Source organism: Cibotium barometz, chromosome 59 (genome assembly GCF_041138505.1).
Source record: "Cibotium barometz isolate CiBa-2024 chromosome 59, ASM4113850v1, whole genome shotgun sequence".
NCBI classification, from domain to species: Eukaryota; Viridiplantae; Streptophyta; class Polypodiopsida; order Cyatheales; family Cibotiaceae; genus Cibotium; species Cibotium barometz.
The window spans coordinates 27261240-27282103 of record NC_141104.1 but is presented as its reverse complement, the minus strand read 5'-3'; the positions used below and the strand labels follow the sequence as shown (position 1 = coordinate 27282103).

The window sequence follows — 20864 nt, the reverse complement described above, 5'->3', positions numbered from 1 at the left end:
GTGGCTCAGCCGGCTAATCAGCGTTGCTAGCGAGGAGGCGTTGGCCAAATCAAAAAATTGATTGGGGGCTTCTCTAATTCAGGTCTGGGTGAGTATGCTTCTCTAGGCGGCCAACTGGAGCCGTGGGCGGAGGCGGTGATGCTAGTCCTGATGGGCGGCAGCTACCCTATCTCCAAGATGGAGCTTATGCTTCTTTAGTGAAGGCCTAGCAAGGCCCTTTAGAGCCTTTTGGTGGGACTTCCCAAAGAGGAAGCAAGTCCCAAAGTGAAGTGAGCTCCACGACTCCTTGCCCATGAACTGCTGAAGAGGAACTTGAATCCCAATGACTATAGCCTCTTCTCTGATACCAAATGTTGGGTAGAGAGGAGAGCAACAGCAACACTCACACACACAGAGAAGCAAATACACAATCGTAAGAGGTTGAGAGTAGAAGAGGCACAAAACTCAATAATGATTAAGTATACCAAAATGAAAGTACGCTTAACATGATAAGGTAACACAAACTAAGTGGCTAAGGGTGTGTTCCTGTGCACAAGGGAAAAAACCCCTCCTAAATAAGGAGAGTAAAAAGTGACCCGGCTATCCTACAGTGTTCACACACCACTGCTTGCGACATAGATGTCAACAAGTACTTACCTAGCCTTTGATAAAACATGTGTTATTGGGAACTTTGCCAAAGAGCCACAAATGCAACTTCTCGATGTGGTTGCGTTAGCCTCTTTGTTGGATCTCCACTCTGTTTTCACACCGGAGAGCTCCATAAGAATGGGGTGTGGAGGAAGACCTTGATCCGCCTTGTTGGGAGGCAAAGAAGAAGGATTCCTACACTTTGGACCTCACTCACAAGAGGAAGTAAGAGGGGGGAAGCTCATGAGAGAGAACCCACTAACATTCTCATCCAAATATGCATCCATCAAGCCAGCAAGGATCAAGAGAGCACAATCAAGTGAGTAGAGAGGAGGAGGAGAGCTCAAAGGTATTCTAATGCAAGGAGAATGATTGTGTATTGAACTGGACTTGTCAGCAATTGCAAACAATCCCATCTCTAGACTTGTCTCAAAGTGGCACATCCCAAATAGAATCCATGGCCTCAGATCTTTTATATCTTATATCTATCATCTCCATCAATTGCTGAGTACAAGTTCACACCTTGAGGCTCAAGACCTCTTTTACGGTGTGAACAGAGGAATCAGCTTGTGCAATGAGACAATCACGTCCATCATTAGTCCACTTCTTTTATGATCTATAAATTGATCCTCCATCTAGAGCCCAAGGTCACTTGCATGTCATGAGTCAATGGCTCACTGAACACTTTTGATGAGCTAGGGGATACTTTGACAAATTCTACCCTATTAGACACTTTCACAGATTTGTGTACATCCATTGGTCCTGCACTTTTCATGTACCTATATGATTGGTCCATTGCTTGCCAACAGATCAGAACATATCTCCACAATCACACGACCCATCCTTAAAATGATGGATGCAGCAATTATCTCTAAGAAAAATCTCCCGTCTTTCTGTCTTGGATATAAGTTTGCTTACATTGTGACAATCATTGCACATCCTCAAGTTTTTCGTCACACGCAATGTTTCACCCTGCGGCATGTTAAGTAGCCCAAAAGCTATGGCAAACCTCTCTGCATGTTCACATAACATTGCTTCCTTCTTCTCTTCAGAAATGGGTCCCAAAACCAAATCTAGATTCGGTACATGCCCGCCCTCCTTCATGCGCAAATTCATAACGTCTAGCATCTTTGAAACTTCCTTGCTTTGGTCGTTACCCCCAACAAATTCATGCACCTCCCTGTTCACCTCTATCGTGGCAATGCCAGGTCTATTCATTGCACCCAAATGTTTTCTAAGATGCTCTATTCGACATGCATCATCAGGACACCAGCCAGTGTTTGCATATATGTCTGCCATGAGCAAGTACCATGTAGAATCTTTTGGATTCAAGAGGACAAGCTGCTGAAAGCATCTCCATCCTAGCTCAGCTTCCCCGTAAGTTCTGCAGGCGCTAAGCAAAGCTGTCCATGCTCCTTCAGAAAGGGGACATAGCGTTTCAAGAAACTTCTCCGCCTCATACAGATGTCCTGACCTTGCAAGCATATCAACCATGCAGGTGTAGTGTTCTATGGTTGGTGCAATATCATAACCTTCTGTCATCATCTTAAAATACTCCTTGCCTTTGCATACCAGGCTACCATGACTGCATGCCTTAAAAAGGCATGAAAACGTAATATTATTTGGGTGTACACCTTGTTCTAGCATGTCTTCAAAACATTGTATTGCCATATTACCCTCATGATTCATACCCAATCCTTTTATCATGGAGCTCCATGTGATGGCATTCCGAGTTGGTAGACTCTGGAAAAACTCCTGTGCCTCTGAAATTGAGCCACAACTGGCATACATGCTGATCAGACTGTTGGAAACAGAAGGACATCTTCCAAATCCCTTTTCTGCAATCTGCATATGTATTTCTCTGCCCTTGAATAAAGCTCCTAGGCTGCCACAAGCCTTCAAGACACAAGCAAATGTCACATCGTTAGGTGAGATGCCCTCTACTTGCATCTGTTCAAACACTTTCAGTGCTTCTCGTGCTGGACCATGTTCCACATATCCGGCAACTAGTGCGGTCCAGGACACCACGTCTTGTACTGGGAGCATATCAAAAACTTCATGTGCCTCAGTCATTGATCCAAATTTGGCATACATCCCAACCAAGCTATTTCCAACAGACAACTCTTTTTCAAACCCCTTTTCTATAGTCTCTATATGTACTGATCGTCCCGTTTCTATGGCTCCTATACTGCCACAAGCTTTCAAAACACAAGCAAATGTGCCATCAGTAGCAGGCACACCCTCCAACTGCATCTGTGCAAAAATTTTCAAAGCTTCCTGATCAGGTCCATGTTCAGCATATCCTGCGATAAGTGAATTCCACGAAACAAAATCTTGATCTGGCAGCTGGTCAAAGACTCCCCACGCTTCTGAAAGTAGGCCACATTTGGCATACATGCTCACAAGAGTGTTGCCAACAGGATGATCTTTTTCGCAACCCATTCGTGCAATCTCAACATGGATTTCTTGTCCCTTTCTTATATCTTTAAGCCTGGCACAGGCTTTTAGAAGAGCTACGTATGTGTAGCTAGTAGGATGTACACAAAGCTCCTGCATTCTCTGATGCAGGTTGAGAGAGTGATGCCACTGCCCACATTCACTAAACCCTGATATGAGAGAAGTCCATGCATGCTCATTCTGATAAGCCAACCTGCAAAAAGCCTGTTGAGCGTCGTGCACACTTCCACATTCCACAAACATAGGTACAATATGGTTCCCAACAGCCACATGATCCTCAAGCCCATGGCTGCAGGCATATGCATGTATGAGTCTTGCATGCTGTATATCTTTTCTTTTTCTGCACTTCTGCAATTTCCAGATAAAGTCATCAATCAGAAGAGGCTTGTCTGATGCCAGGTCGAAGCTACGTAGCAGCTCATCTACTGCGAGGTCGAAACTATAGAGAGGCTTGTCAACAATCAGCGTCTCATGACAACTACCTCTAGCATCCAACTGCACTTCAAATCTGTGACCAAACTGAGCCTTTTCAACTGGTGAGACAAAATCTTCAAGATGTGTGCAAGTGGCTGCTTGGCCACTTGCACACATCTTGGCCACCAAAGGATCAGCCCCTACGGATGAAATTGATTCCCCCACTTTTCTCCCTGGTTGCAACTCTTTCTGTAAGCAAACCTGGGGCAAACCAGCCTTCTGTCCATTTAAAATCTGGAGCCTTTTGAATGTATATATTTACATGTCAGCGGTCATTCAAAACCCAGTATATGCCATGATCTTTTCTACAAGATTAAGAGCAGAAAATCGATTGATTCAAATCCAATAATACACTTACACTGTGCTTTCTGTTGCTGCTTTGTTGAGAGGGTTCAGTACAATAAGTGTCCCTCGATGGGCAATCTGCATGTACATCTGCAAGCAGAAGAACATGGAAAAACCAGTACGGAGGGTATCTATTTGCAAGCATGAAAACCAGTATAGAGAGTGAAATTCATTGCAGAAAGTGTGTGGGTGAAGAGGCATACCTTTGGTCTGGCTGCATTCTGGGGGCCTTACCACAGGAAATACGGGCTGCAAAATCCCTCCTGATCCTCCTCTGCTGGTGAGCCTGTTTCCGTGTTGGGGAAATAGGGGTTTGAAGCTTTGCTGAATACCCAATGACTGCATGGTGGCACACTCCATGACTTCCTCTCTATGCTGTTGCAGCGTTTCTCATCGACTTCCTCACTGTGCTGCTCCTCTAAATTCTTGAATTGTGATTATTTTAACATGTATAAAAGCATTGTCTCTTTAGGTGCTTGTATGCATATGTGCATGTGTCTAGTCTGGGTGTGTGTGCAAGCGTGTGTGTATTTCTGAAGGCATGTGTGCATTGTGGGACTCTCTCACATAGACAAATATTTCTCTCTCTCACACATGCGTCTTTGTCACGTGCATAGACACAACCCTCTTACCCTCTCTCACACATACAAGTGCACATGGACTCTCTCACGTCTCACACCTGTCTCTGATAGAATCTCTCTCTCTCTCTCTCTCTCTCTCTCTCTCGCTTACACATACGCACACCCTCCACATGCACGTGTGTGATTGTGTACGAATACGTGTGTGTAGATGTATTTATATATAATAGTATTAATATAATATTATTATATATTTACTATATGTATATTGATTTATATATCATTATTATATTATATTATTGTATATTTACTTTACACATTTTTAATTTTTTTATATCTTTATTTATTAAATATATATTGTATTTTTATGTTAGACTGTATTATTTTTATATATTTATATTAAATTATCATATTTATTATATATTTACAATGTATATATATCTTTAGTTTTCATATTTATACTTATGTATTATATATATAAGAGTCCTCAACCCGCGTGTTGTTGTGGCACAAAAAACAAAACGTTCACTCCTTGACTTACACGTGGTTGTACTCTCCCCCACCAATGTTTAATAGATAATATAGAGTATAGATATAGACGTCATGGACCCACACACGCACCGTAGAGAATGAATGTTCCTACATGTACGTACATCTCTCTCTCTCTCTCTCTCTCTCTCTCTCTCTCTCTCTCTCTCTATATATATATATATATATATATGTACGTATAAATATGTACATATACATATACATGTGCATATATATGTATATATGTGTGTGTGTGTGTGTGTGTGTGTATTTATATATTTCATGTGCAGTATTCTCTCTCTCTCTCTCTCTCTCTCTCTCTCTCTCTCTCTCTCGCTTACTCTTATTGTATGCAGAGCTTACACACCTATTCTGGCATGCAACGTAGGGTCATCACCTTGTTTGGTGTGCACGTACGCATACGTGTGTGTTGAATTCCTGTGTGCACGTGTGCGTGAGTGTGTTGACTATGCAGGTACACACATGTGTGTCGAATTCCTATGTACACGTGCACATAAGTGTGTTGACTCTACACATGAGCATTGTGTGTATGCATGTACATGTGTGCATGTGTGTGTGTGTGTGTGTGTTCACACTGCATGTGAGCGTTGTGTGTATGCATTTGTGTGTGTGTGTGTGTGTTCACACTGCATGTGAGCGTTGTGTGTGTGTGTGTGTGTGTGTGTGTTCACACTGCATGTGAGCGTTGTGTATGCATGTGCGTGTGTGTGTGTGTGTATTTGTGTATGCGCATATGGTGCATGTTCATCTTTATCTCTATGTGTATACATGTGCATATATGCATGCACGTATGTGTGTCTATGGGTGTATCTATTATGTGTGCGCGTGTGCATGTGCATCTTTATCTTTATGGGTGTACACATGCATATATGCATGCACGTATATGTATGTGTGTCTATGGGTGTACACGTGCATATATGCATGCACGTATGTGTATGTGTGTCTATGTGTGCATGTGTGTGCATGTGCATCTTTATCTCTATGGGTGTACACGTACATATATGCATGCACGTATGTGTATGTGTGTCTATGGGTGTATTTATGTGTGCGCATATGCGCATGTGCACTTATGTGTACAAGCATGTGTATGCGTGTGTGTATGTTGTGGCGTGCATACATGTGTTTATATGTGTGCACACTCGAGTGTGTGCGTGTGTAAGTGTGCATATTTGTGTGTGTATGTGTGTACATATATATGCATGTGAGCGCATGTGTATGCACATGTGTGTGTCTTTGTGTGCATGTGTGTGTGTGTGTGTGTGTGTGTGTGTGTGTGTGTGTGTGTGTGTTATTAAGCCTTTAAAATTAAAGCTATATAGCTTATGAGTCCCTCAAACCACGTGCCATGTGCCCCCTTCCCTCTCTGCTGGCAAACTACCCCTAGTGTAAACCGTTGATGTTGACACATGGCAAGGGAGAAACCTATGCTTAATAGAATGTGTGTGTGTGTGTGTGTGTGTGTGTGTGTGTGTGTGTGTGTGTGTGTGTGTGTTTGTAGATTATATATATATTTCTATATTATAGACTATAATTGAAGTAAATTTTAAAATTTTAGGTATAGATATATTGTATCTATATACAAATATTTATATCTATATTATACTTCCATTGCACTGTGTGTGTGTGTGTGTGTGTGTGTGTGTGCGCACACACACGTCATGTATTTAATGTAAATTTTAAAATTCATTACAATATATGATATATGCACAAATATAAATCAAAATATAAAAATATATTTTGATTTATATTAATATTAATATAATTATTATGAATATTAATATTAATTAATATTAATATTTCATATAATTATTATGAATATTAATATTAATTACGACTTGGTGAGGGCTCTTGTCGTACCGGTTCGAACCTCCCCTAGGTGGCATGGAAGCACTCACGCACACAAACACAATAACACACACACAAAGAGGTAAAGAGGGGAGAGAGCGGGAGGAGAGAGAGGGAAGGAGAAGAGAGAGAGAGAGAGAGAGAGAGAGAGAGAGAGGGGGGGGGGGAGGAGAGAGAGCAAGAGGAGAGAGGGAGGGAAGGAGAAGAGAGAGAGAGAGAGAGAGAGCAAGAGGGGGGGAGGAGAGAGAGCAAGAGGAGAGAGGGAGGGAAGGGGAAAGAGAGAAATATTTAAAAAAAACATGTGTCATCATCATAATAAGAGGTGGATGGTATATTGGCTAGTTCACTCCCCAAGATGTGTAGGGGAGTTTACTCAATTCCCAATGGTGTCCCTTCGTACACCCCTACCACGTGGCTAAAGGAGGAGGAGAGGAGATGGTTTTAGAGGAGATACTGGAGAGAGTGACATGTGGCAAGGAAGAAAACTTGTGCGTAATAGAATATATATATATATATATATACACGCACATTATATATATTTCTATATCATATGTTGTAATAGAAGTAAATGTTAGAATTTTAGGTACACACACATATATATATAATTTACTTCTATTACAACATATGATATAGAAATATATATAATGTACTTCTATTACAACATATGATATATAATGTGCGTGTATATATATATATTCTATTACGCACAAGTTTTCTTCCTTGCCACATGTGTGTGTGTGTGTGTGTGTGTGTGTGTGTGTGTGTGTGTGTGTGTTTGCACTCACACACACACACACACATATATTGTATATGTGTATCCCCATTGGTGGGAGAAAAATCACAGGTGCACTAGGCCATGTCACCCCACACTTGGCTACTCGCTTTTTACGAAAGTGGGAGCCGTAGTATATATAGATATTTATATATTTATATTGTACTTTCATTACACTATATATATGTGTGTGGGTGTAATGCTCCTTGCATCAATAGCTTGAGGACTTGTAAGACTAGAACTTTGATTCTCCACCCAACCATATTCCAAATGGACCCTAAACACATGGTTATATAGACCTAGGCGATGCATGACCTTCCAACTTCAGCCCCTTGACCTTTCAATGGCTAGGCATGGCCCTTTCACTATCCACCAATGCCTCCTCAACTCCCCTAGAAGGGGGCACCTACTTCTGTGGCCCTTGGGCTTTCCTTATGCACCATCTACATCCCTTCTACATTGACCTTAATGCCTATTAACCATTCCTTTAGGTATTTCCAATTTGAAATCCCCTAAACCGTATACCGTATTTATATGCAAACTTTTTACATATAAATAATCTTTTCTAGTCGTACCTTATAGTGTTTCCTGTCAGTCTCATAACATTTCCTCCCCCTTGAAAGAAAAGTTTTCATCCTCGAAAACAAACTCAGGAAACCTTTTCTTTAGTGTAGCCACTCAATTTGGAATAAGTTCTCTTTTATAAGTATTTCAATTATAGAAACACTTCCTTTAGTAGAGGAATATTACCTCCTTGTTCATGTGTTCTTAAACTCCCTTTCTACAAGAGAGTATCTTTTTCTTTTAAAAACACCTATTATCCATGTAAGTGTCATTACACCATACAGATCTGACGTGGTGTGTTGAACTTTATGTTACCCTTATAACAATGAGGTTGGCTTTAACATCTTCTTCTAAGATGAATATTTTGTTCTAGTTGATGCTAAACATGAGGACAAACCAATATGATTATGTCCACCAACTTTTCATATGTCCTTGATCAGAGGCTTGTATGTAATTAATGACTTTTCATTGCTCTTTTTTTACTTCTCGAGTTTCATGATAAGTTAGAAGCTTTACCTGGTTACCATCAACTCTTTTCCTAGTGCACACTTGTATACACTAACTAGAACAAATCTTATGGATAACCTCCTTTTCATGAGACACAATTCCCAAATAAGATTATTCTATTACCTTTTAGTACCTTACTTATTAGTTGACCAACCTTGCATACCATAAGCAATGAAGAGTAAAGTAACCATTTACTCCCTTGGCCAATTCCCTTTACTTCTCGACCATCGACTCAATCGAGAAATTCTTTTGGATGAGACAACCTCAACCTTGCTCGGTCAACTCCTTTCGATTACTCGTACATTGGCATAGCATACATCACTAGGCGTCCCATTTCACCTAGTTGCTCCCAAGTACCTTGAGTAACCAATTATTAACACTAGACTCTGCCTTTTTAAAAGTTTGGGCGTTCTTGAATTTGGATCTAGGTAATAACTTCTTTTTCGTTACACTTCAATAAGTGAAACAATGTCCACATAGACATTTCTTTTTATTGGTAGACCTTTTTCAAGCAACTCATTTGCTTGATAACTTTTTATGCATATGTAGAAACAATTATAAGGTTCTTTATGGAATCCATAACCACTCATAATAATGCCTCTCTTTAATATAGTTAACTTTTCTTTTCACAAATGAGTACATGTCATTACTTTCTTTTACAATTATATACTCATACCTTTACGATGTGGCTGTGGACTGAAACAAACATCACTTTACTATACCACCACCATGAGAATTTATAATCTTTCCTCTTTTCCAAGGATTTAGACTCTTATTTATAGATAGACATGTCGCTTTTACCAACAAGAATTAACTATCTTTACTAGGCATTAATGATCTTTTCCACTTTTGACCCTTTTTTAAGTGATTCCTTTGAACCACTATCTTTTTAAGTGATACCCTTTCATCACTAGCAGCTGCATTTTCCTATTTCAGATTTATCTCTTTTAATCAAATAATTCCAAACTACTTGATAGCTAGGGTCATTAGCACATTTTTCTTTTAAGTGAGCTGCAACTCACTTTCTAGTTGAGTAAAACTCAACTCATTTATCATGGGTGCTCGACTTAGAGCATATGCCCCATGACCTTAAATTTTCTTTTTCTATATCTGATTTGAAAATCAAACTCTTTTAGGATTTTAGCCCATTTAGCCTTCCTACCTTTTAACTCCTTTTGAGTACTTAACCATTTAAGACTTTCATAGTCAAACAATACTTTCAAATTGGTACTATACAAATAATGAAGCATGCACAATTGCAAATAGTTCTTTTTCATAAGTTGAATAATTACTTTGAGCTTTGTTAAACTTTTACTTTCAAATAATTTAGATTTTTTTAATAAATAATTTATTTTTCCTCTATAATTGAAATACTTTTCTAAGGTGCTCAATATGTTCTTGTTCATTTTAACTAAAGACTAATATATCATCAATAAAAACCACCATAGATTTTCCTAAATAAAGAAGTAGCGAGAGCATTAGCTAGACCAAAAGGCATAACTAAAAACTGAAATTGCTCAAAAGATATCCTAAATGTTGTTTTTGGCACATGTTCAATTCTAACTTTTACTTGATGATATCCAGACTTCAAATCTATCTTACTAAAATATTTAGCACCTTTGAATTGATCAAATAACTTATCTATCCTAGAAATAGGGATTTTTTTACTTGATGATATCCAGACTTCAAATCTATCTTACTAAAATATTTAGCACCTTTGAATTGATCAAATAACTTATCTATCCTAGAAATAGGGATTTTTTTTGTAATTAAATTTTAATACATAATAATATATGCACAAGCACATATATATGCATCTTTTTTCTTCACTTGGCCTAATAAAGATTTGTTCTAAAACTTCTTTTCAACTTCTTGTGTTTCAATCAAACTTATTCTATAAGATGACTTACTAATTGGCTTTGAATCCTTTAAAACTTTAATGAGATGATCCATCCCTCTATCTGAAGGTAAATTGGCAATGTTTCCGAAAAAACATCTTTAAATTCTTCTAATAAATTGTATAAAGAAGAATTAAGTACTTCACAAATACTTGAATCCTCTAATAAATGGGGCTAATATTGTTACATATCTACAGCATATATATGTCCTCTAAGTAAAACCTTGGTGATATGCATGTGCACTGCAATGTTGACATATGTCCATGATGTTTGCATAGTGGCACATTCCTTTGTCTTAGCATATATGTGTGCCCACCAATGGTGCCCTGCATGCATGGGTGCATAAAGGCCTTTGTGCCCTTTATAAAGTTCCAATTAGCTTGAATTTTGGAGTTGATTGTGCTCTCCTTGCAATGTAATAAATTTTCTTTTATGCTCAAATGTTAGTGTATTATGTAAATAGCTTCTCAAAAGTGTTTTTCCCAATGAAAATAATTCAAGTGTGCATTCCATTAGGCTTATCATTACCATTCCTGGTAAGTTCATGTCCTTGGGACTTGGGAGAATTCCTTTTATCATGTCCTGGCTCAAGACAAGAAAAACAAAGTTTTTCTTTAACCGCTCTCTCAAAATCTTGCTTTTTTAGAAACTTACTAGGATTGGATTTTTTTCTTTTTAAGAGGTTCTTCCTTTTTAAACAAAAAACCCTTTCTTTTTTGAGAGCCAAAATTTTATTCATGAGGCTTATATGAAATTTTTTTACCATTTTCTTACGATTACCATTACCCATGTTATCGTCTGTAAATTTTATAGCCTCATCTAAGTTTTTTTGGCTCTTTGGAGCAAACTTCCTTCTTGTACTCCCTTTTTAGGCCTTTAATGAAACCTCTTACTTTTTGAAAATTGTATATTCCCTTAAGCTTTAAGATAATTTCTCTATAGCAAGCTATATATTGAGTGAGATTTAAATTCTTTTGTTCCATAGAACAATTATCCCACTCCTCCCAATTTCGGTATGATCGGGCACATTTCTTAAAAGATGAAAATCTTGTCATTTTTGTATAAAAATATGGACTGAATCTTTATTTCTCTCCTTCTCTTCTCCACTAAAAGTGGGTGCCTTTAAATCTTTGAATACTATACCCTAGTCTTTAGTTTTGGAACCCTCTTCAGTTATGGTTTCATTCAATCCTTTTTCCAGAGTTTTTTCCCTTCCCTCACCAATGTTATTTTTAGATATTTCTTTTACTCCCAATCCTTCCCCTCTCATTAAGGAGCTAAGAAGACCCATTATTTTCTCAAGTTTATTTTCTATATTAGAGATTTTTTCTTTCATTTCCTTCATCTCTATATCCTCATACTCATTAAGATCTAAATCTTGGATATCTATTTCATTTGTTTTTGTAATATCCGCTTCCATGTGGAAAGAGAACATTGGGCTTTCCCCTTCTCCCCATTTTCATCCTTCCCACTTTGAGAAGCCATTTACTCTAACAATAAGAAAAATGGAAAGTTTCTTACAAAGCCCCAAAAAAAAAAAGATGCAACACAATGACCTTAGATGGTTGGGTAATTATGAATTGTCTCTAATGATGTGAAGAACAATTCCGTTGATTCCTCATTGTTGATATTTGCTTCAATGATTCTTCAAGGTTGTCATGTACTCCACTTGCTTCATGTAAAATCTCCAAAGTATGCCCAATTTATTAGACAAGAAGTATGCTCAATCAATTAGGCAAGAGGTATTCCCAATCTATTAAGCAATAAGTATTTGTATGGAGAAGTTTTGAGAAATATGAGGATTATGAATAGAGAAGAGATTGAGGATTAGCTTATGGAAATGAATAGAGAAGAGATTAAGGAGTAGAGATATGAGTGCTGGAAAAGAAAGAACTTAGCTCTGATACCAATGTAATGCTCCTTGCATCAATAGCTTAAGGACTTGTAAGACTAGAAATTTGATTCTCCACCCAACCATATCCCAAATGGACCCTAAACACATGGTTATATATGCCTAGGTGATGCATGACCTTCCAACTTCAGCCCCTTGACCTTTCAATGCCTTGGCATGGCCCTTTCACTATCCAATGCCTCCTCAACTCCCCCTAGAAGGGGATGCCTACTTCTGTGGCCTTTGGGTTTCCCTTATGCACCAGCTGCATCCCTTTTACATTGACCTTAATGCCTATTGACCATTCCTTTAGGTATTTCCAATTTGAAATCCTCTGAACCTTATTTATATGCAAACTTTTTACATATAAATAATCTTTTCTAGTCTTACTTTATAGTGTTTCCTATCAATCTCATAACAGCGAGTGTACACACACATTGTTGTGGGAGGTTGACATCATGAACCCATAATAATGATTGCAATAAATAAAATATTGAAGATAAATAGTACAAACAAGTTACTCTACACAATATTGGGTCCAATATGCCTCCACACAAGAGTGAGCCAATGCTTCCTCTTGGTGTACTTAACTGTATTCATGGGTGGCCTTTGGGGCTCAAAAATAGTATGCTTTACAAAAATGTCAACTTCTTCAAGATTGGTATTCTTCAAAAGTAGCTTGCTCAAAAAATGGCTTTTTTAATGTGTAAACTAGACTTCTTTTAAAAATAGGTGTGAGTCTTGAACCTTATAAAAGTACACATGTCTTGAAAAATAAAATATACACAAGGAAGCCTTCACATGTTCCAATTAATATATACACATTGCTAATGAATATGAATAGCATCCAAATAAATTAATGGCACTTGTCGTCGCGCAAAATCAAATATTATTTGTCGATATTCAAAATTTGGTCATCTCAAGATATTTCTTGACCAACACTAGCTCACCTCCATTATCCGATCCAATGATCTACACTTGCATCAACTATAAACTAATCACTTGCGTACGTGTAAAGTAAGCTACGATCGTCCGGATTTAGAAAGACGCCCCAATCTAAACCCATCTGGGAGAATTCATAACATAAAAACATGAGAATAAAATATTCCATGAATTCTTTTTTTAAAATCCATAATTACACAACATGGGAAAATATAAAATATTCCGGATAGGCGGCAAGGACATGATCGAGTAACCATTGAGAGTCTTCGATGGGGTGTCCTTTATACTTGACACTGTTTTTCATGATGTTGCTTGACTCGTTGGTAAATATGACATTCAGAAACAAAGTTGGAAACATCATTCTTAATGTTAGGCTAATAAAAATCATCGAGCACAGCTTTGAGAGTAGTAATGATTCCTTTATGGCTAATGTAGAGTGGATTATGTAATTCTTCCAAGAGAAGTTGTCTAAATGGAAGAGTTATGCATAAACTCTTCTCAAAGAAAGAAAATCGATCAAGATATGAATAATTATCAACAAGCAAGTAATTGTTAGAGTGCAGTTTCAACCATACATGATGAAAATTATGATCATTCTCAAAAGTGTCACACATAATATCAAAAGAATGCATATGAAGAACAGAAATGTTTGTAATTAAAGGGCGTCTACTTAGTGTATCAGCTACAACATTTTCTTTTACTGGTCGATATTGAATGAGGATAAAAACTTTGAACAAATGATGCCCATTTAATATGACGATTAAATATCAATGGTTGAATTACAAAAAAAAATTCTGTAGTAACTGCACAACCCTAGAAAAGAACGAACTTCAATCATATTCTTAGGAGTAGGCCATGTCTTAATAGTGTGTCATATTCCTTAAGCTGAGATGACATGACCTAAATATTCAATTTCTTTATGAAAGTTTTTTTTTGATAGATTAACATATAACTGATTTTCTTTTAAAAGGTTGAATACAAAGGCAAGATGTTATTTATGCTCTTCTTCATTTTGACTGAAAATAAGAATGTCGTCAAAGAAAACAGTGACAAAGTGTTGGTGTTTCAAGAAAATATGATTCATCATTCGACTAAATGTTGTGGGTGCATTAGTAAGACCAATTACATAATAAGAAATTTATAATGTCCGGATAGAGTACGAAAAGTAGTCTTGTATATGTCAGGTAAGTGCATTCGAACTTGGTGATATCCAGATTTTAAATCTATCGTGCTAAATATAGATGCACCACGAAGTTTATCTAATAAGTCATCAACACGAGGGATGGGATATCGATTTTTGACATTGATCTTATTCAAACCTTTATAGTCAATGCACATATGATAGGTCTGGTTCTTTTTCTGTACTAGAAGTATTGGGGCACTAAAACGAGGACTGCTACGTCTAATGAGTCCTCGATCTAGAGGTTCTTCTATTTGTCACTGAATCTCAATTTGTTGAATTTGATTTTATCTATAAAGAGCTTTATGAGGTGGTTGGCTACCAGGAATGATCTCAATTGTGTGGTCTTCTGAATGAGATGTAGGTAGTCCTAGGGGTAGATCATCAATAAAAGAGTCTTTGAATTAATCTAGAAAGATTTATTGATTAAGTGATAAAGTATGGTCAGTTGCTTCTATTTCATTTACATAAATCATGTAGGCCTTGTCTCGTTTACGTAAAGCACGTTTAGCTTGTGTGTGTGATAGCAGTGGAAAATTTTCATTTGTGGCATCACTTTGAAGAGTTAAAGTTTTGTTTTGGTGTGTAATCCATATCGTGTGTGTGTCATAATCAATTTGAGGATTGAATTGATGACGAAAGTGCATACCCAAAATTATATCACTAGTGTGCAGTGGTGCAATTAAGAAATCCTTTTTCTCTTTATAAGGACCAATGACAATTTTTAGTTTCCTAATTTCCTTAGTACCTTGGAATGCATATTTAACCTTATAAAGTGATGGGTGTGTTTCTAAGTGAAACTTTTTAGCAACACGTTTTGAAATAAAATCATGCATACCACCATCATCATGCAACACAATAATATTGTGACCATTGATTTTACCCTTCATCTTAAGCAAAGAATAGAATGTAATAGGGTTACCTGGAATATTGATTTGTTTAGGATTACCATTATCATGTAGCGTGTCTTCAGACCAATCTAGAGCATAATTACCATCATCATTTGGGCATCTCTTTGATTTTGTGTGTTGACATGGAGAATCTGATTCTAGAAAAATAGAGAAAATAGAAAATTGCAAGAAAATAGATTATTCAACCCAAATAACTCATCAAGTCCACAAATTCAACATATTCAAGAATTGAATGAATAACAAATAAAAATACATAGCTCAAGATAGCGACTCAAACATTGGGTGTAATCATCTCCCCTCATGTGTGTGGCCTCTCCCCACACATGAGTATTTACATAATTCTTTATTCCGAAATAGGCCATAGCCTCTAAAAATACAAAAAGGTGCTTTTACTTGCACAACACTCTCTTATGCTCAAAATAGAGTGTCCACAAATTGAGGCTAGGGTTAAAGCATATCACACTTCACAAAAATATTAAAGTTCAAGTCTAAGCTTGATAAATCAAAGCTTTCCAAAATAAATCAAAATGTGCACAAGCTAGCACTTGTATATACAAAGCTTGTTTACAAAAAACGTGTGCCAACAAATAATAATGTGCGAATTCTCTTCAATCTTCTAAATCCTCTTCACCTATAAAATAACCAACAATAAATTGGTAAAAAAATATTTCATAAGTATACAAACCATCACCACACACGTTTGCCAGACATAAGTAACCCAGGAATCACCCTTCCATACAAACCTAATGTAACAAACATTGGAGGCCCCAACCATATGCTAATGTATACCAAAATTATTAATATTTATAATGACATCACCCAAGATACTAACATGATTTGGCTTGACGCAAAGATAATCCAAGTGTCCCCAAATTATCTAAGAGGGTAAAATACTATTTTAAATGAGAGCTTAAAATATATTCTCATTCATAACATTCTCTCTTTCTTGAGTTTGTAATTTCCCTCAATTTTGTGTTTGTTGAAAAAAATGGAGGATCTCAGGGAAAGATGAAAGTATTTCTCAGGCACCCATATTTCATCTTCAAACGAGGATGATTTTGGAAAGTTATCAAATATTTGATATGTTGATTTTCAATACGAGTTGATGTAATCTGATTATCAATGATAGAATCTGGAATCAAAACTTCTTCCTTACCCTCAATAAGAGGTGGTTCCTCATACACAATATGAGTGGAAAGTGATCCCTTGAAAGGTTTTAACAAACTCACAATAGAAACAATATACCCTAAGTATTCAATTTTCTCTTGAAAGAATTTTCTCTTTTCAGAATTGACATAGAGCTGATTCTCTTGAAGAAGTGAGGACACTTTTCTAAATGTTGTTCATGCTCTTGATGATTCTTACTGAAAACTAAGATATCATCAGAAAACACTACAACAAAATTTTAATGTTTCAAGAATATTCTATTCATCATTTGAAAGTAGCCATAGCATTAGTCAAATTGAATGGCATAACTAAAAACCCATAATGGCCAATTTGGGTTCTAAAAGCAGTTTTGAAGATATTCCCTTCATCCATTTGAATCTGATTGGTAACTAGACTTGAGGTCAATCTTGCTAAAGACTTGTGCTCCCTTGAGCTTATCGAGCAAGTCATCCACTCATGGTATCAAATATCGGTTCTTAACAGTAATTTTGTTTAAAGCACAATAATTGATACGCATTCGATATGTCCCATTCTTCTTTTTAACGAGAAGACCTGGAACACCAAATGGAGAACCGCTGGGTCTAATCAATTCTTTCTCTAATAGTTCTTAAACTTGTTTATGGATTTTTTTAACTCAAGCATGTTAACTCGATAAGGAGCTTTACATGGCAAAGAGCTACCATGGATTATTTCAATTCCATGGTCTTATGAACGAGATTTGGATAATCCAAGAGGTAGGTCGTCCATAAAGTAGTTAGAGAACTTGCTTGAGTACCTTGAGATGCATCTTTCACTTTATAACTAGAGTATGATGCATCTAGATTAAATGCTTTCAATGCCTTTTCAAAAATGAAGTCATGTGATCTACCATCATCATGTAAAATAGAAACTAATTTTCCTTTTATTTTCCCTTGAATTCTCAATAAAGCATAAATTGAAAGCTTACCTTCATCCAAATAATCAGGATTGAAATCACCCTCTTGCTTGAAAGAATCATTGTCCTCCTCTTCAATAACGTTGAGACGAGCCACATGTGCGGAGTTCTTTTTCCTCTCAGGATAGTCTAGTGCAAGGTGCCCTTCCTTGTGACATCTGAAACACTTAACGATTCGATTCTTGTACTGACCATTAGAGAGTTTGTTGTTGTTGTCTTTCTGAGCATCTCCTTTAACCACATCTTTACCCTTTTTGTGCATCCTAGATTTATTAAAATGACTTGAAGATTTCATAAAAGACTTTTCCTACATTCTGAAATCTCTAGAAATAGTTGTTTCACATTCAAAATTTGAAGTGAGATCCATAGTAGAACTAAGATTATGAGGATGAAACATATTGACATCAACCCTAATAGTAGGGTTAAGAACAATAATGAATTTTTTTCGTTGCTCTTTTTCTTTGACTTTCTCAATCACTTGAACCTGTAATAGAATATCCCAGAATTTGTCGATGTATGCTTGGACATTCTCTTTCTCGACCTGGCATTCTCGACCTGGCATAAAGTGTCCCTTCATTGATGAGATTTAGCCTTGTATATTGAGAAGGTAGAAAGTGCTTCTTTAAGCGTTTTTAGAACTATTTCCATATCATAGGTCGATGTTTACCCTGCTTGATCGCATTCCACCATAAAGAAGCACATTCAATCAAGTGATTACAAGCACACTTAATCTTGTTCTTTTTCGAGAATTTTTCCCTGATTTTCTTTCAAAAGGTTGAATATAAAGGCAAGATGTTGTTTATGCTCCTCTTCATTTTGACTGAAAACAAGAATGTCATCAAAGACAATAATAACAAAGTGTTGGTGTTTCAAGAAAATATAATTCATCATTTGACTAAATGTTGTAGGCACATAAGTAAGACAGGGCATAACAAGAAATTCATAATGTCCGAATAGAGTACAAAAAGCAGTCTTATATATGTCAGATGAGTGCATTCGAACCTATAAACAAAATTTAGATGTGCATGGTGTCCTCGTATCCCGATAGCAACACCATGTAAACCTCATCCTATAAATCACCATGTAAAAATGCATTCTTTACATATACATCATTTAAAGACCATTTCTTAGCTCCATCCATAACAATGACTACTCTCAAGGTTGCCATCCTACCAAGATCTGTGTATATCCCTTGGCTACTAGTCTTTCCTTGTACCTACTCACAAACCCGTGTGAATTCTAATAGACCCACTTGTATCCAATTGCCTTCTTCTCCTTAGGCAAAGATACTAACTTCCACGTCTCATTTGCATCCACCAATGCTGCCATTTCTTCAGCCATGGCATCTTTCTGCTGATATTTACATCTAAGTGCCTCCTCATGGTGCGTCTAGGGAGAGAGCACAAGTGAGAGAGCAACGAGCATCATTTTTTTTTGGGTGTGGTCTATGGGGAGCAAAAATGTACTTACTGGCTAGCTAATGATAGGAAGGTTCAAAAATCTATGAATATGCCCAAGATTTGATGATAATATAAAACATAATTAGACAAAAGCTGTGTACAATGTCAAACAAAAAGGGTGTAGGGAAGAGGCAACATAATTAGACTTGTGGAACATAACTTGGCAAAGTTGTGTACATGTGGAGCATAACTTGGCAAAGACTGTATACAACATGGAGAAAAAAGTCATAGTTGCTAATTATTGGGTTGCTGATTGTTGATAGACCGCACAGCCTTCGTAAGCATGTCTTTCAAGATATGTTGAGATATTCTAGGCTGGTGGATGTGCATGCTATTGTTCACATCTTGCCCAAGAACCATCAAAAAGACATAGTATATATGCTTGCATGGTAGATACTTCTTGTTACTTGTTCTTTCCACAAACTTGGGGCAAGAACATGATGGTTGTCCTTGGATGAATACATCAAAAGGTGGACCATGTTTCTCCTCATGTGCCAGACAGAAGAGTTCTGTAGCACCTTCTTTGTACACATGTTGGTGGACAACTCTGGCCTTCAAATCCAATACTACTTGTATTTGTTCATATGCTACATTTGAAATAACCCTGCGATAAGGTTGTTTCCTGCTGCCAGTACCTTCTTTGTACACATGTTGGTGGACAACTCTGGCCTTCAACTCCAATACTACTTGTATTTGTTCATATGCTACATTTGAAATAACCCTGCGATAAGGTTGTTTCCTGCTGCTGCCAGTACCCTCTTCAACATTGGTTTGTGTGGCATCTGATTGTATCTCGCTTTTGTCTAGTCTCTTTAACTCTTCCAAATTCATGCCAATGTCAAAGCCCGCCTTCACTAGACCTATTGCTTCCCTAGTAGTTAAAGTGATGCCCAATGCTATCGACCATATTAGAGGGACATCTGCTGCTGGTTTATGTAATATATGCTTGCATTGTATGTGTGATGCACATCATTGTTGCAAAAAAAACACATCCTCTCTCTCCTCCACTATCCTATAGCTCGCAATCACTTGAGAAACATGGGACCACATCTCCAGTTTTTAAAGGAGCACCTCACTGCCTTCTAGGCAACCAATGCTGGCACTTTACTCTACTACCCATTGTTAATCATCTTATGGAGCCAATTTGGTGCCATGGATGTGTACCCTCAACGGCAATGATAGCTGCAATATCCTCCTTATCTTTCTCAGCTGCCCTACTCTGTACATCAACACGATCAATAGTGACAGATACATAATCAAGTCTATGGCTACAATTTGCAGCATTCTCTGTGTTCCCCTGGTTCAGAGACCTCTTTGCTCTCATTTCCTTCTTCTCTCCTTTGAACTTGGCTGACATGGTCCTATCCATGAGCATTTACAAATTGGGGCCACTTCCAATGTACCTGCCCTCCATGAATGCAAGTTGTCGAGCACTTTGCAAGATTACATTTATCAGATCAATGACGCATGCATCATATAAGGATATCTTGTGCCTATATCCCTCTCCAACAAGCCAGCTCTCGTGTTTGGATTCAACGAGGTTTGTCCATGGCACCATCGCATTTGCCTTTAGGTCCCCACCCTGAATGATAGTGTCCCCAATGCCCTACACAGTAGTGCCACCAGCTTAGCCAACTATCAAGCTTGGGAAGGCTGCGATCTGCCGCCTTACTAGTGGCCCACCAAGCAGGGATTTTTCTAAATTGAACCAATGCATCTTCACTAGTAGCACATGTTCTCCATTATTCACACATTTTGATGTG

The 20864-nt window shown here is 37.4% G+C and overlaps 1 protein-coding gene across 4 annotated transcripts; it reads right to left on the bottom strand.

Moving 5' to 3' along the window:
- Positions 1-433: 433 nt before the first annotated feature.
- Positions 434-4657, bottom strand: LOC147605659 (pentatricopeptide repeat-containing protein At4g14050, mitochondrial-like). Of its 4 annotated transcripts, none has more exons than XM_086793352.1 (3): positions 4107-4657; positions 3917-3993; positions 434-3759 (listed from the first exon to the last, which is right to left on the bottom strand). In XM_086793352.1, exons 1-3 carry the CDS (start codon positions 4261-4263, stop codon positions 1438-1440), a joined length of 2556 nt encoding a protein of 851 aa, XP_086649478.1. In that variant the 5' UTR covers positions 4264-4657; the 3' UTR covers positions 434-1437. The 4 variants fall into 4 exon arrangements, with proteins under 4 accessions (XP_086649478.1, XP_086649479.1, XP_086649480.1 ...); XM_086793353.1 differs by having other exon boundaries at positions 434-3761; positions 3925-3993; positions 4107-4639; XM_086793354.1 differs by having other exon boundaries at positions 3917-3981; positions 4107-4639.
- Between the last annotated feature and the right edge of the window lie 16207 nt (positions 4658-20864).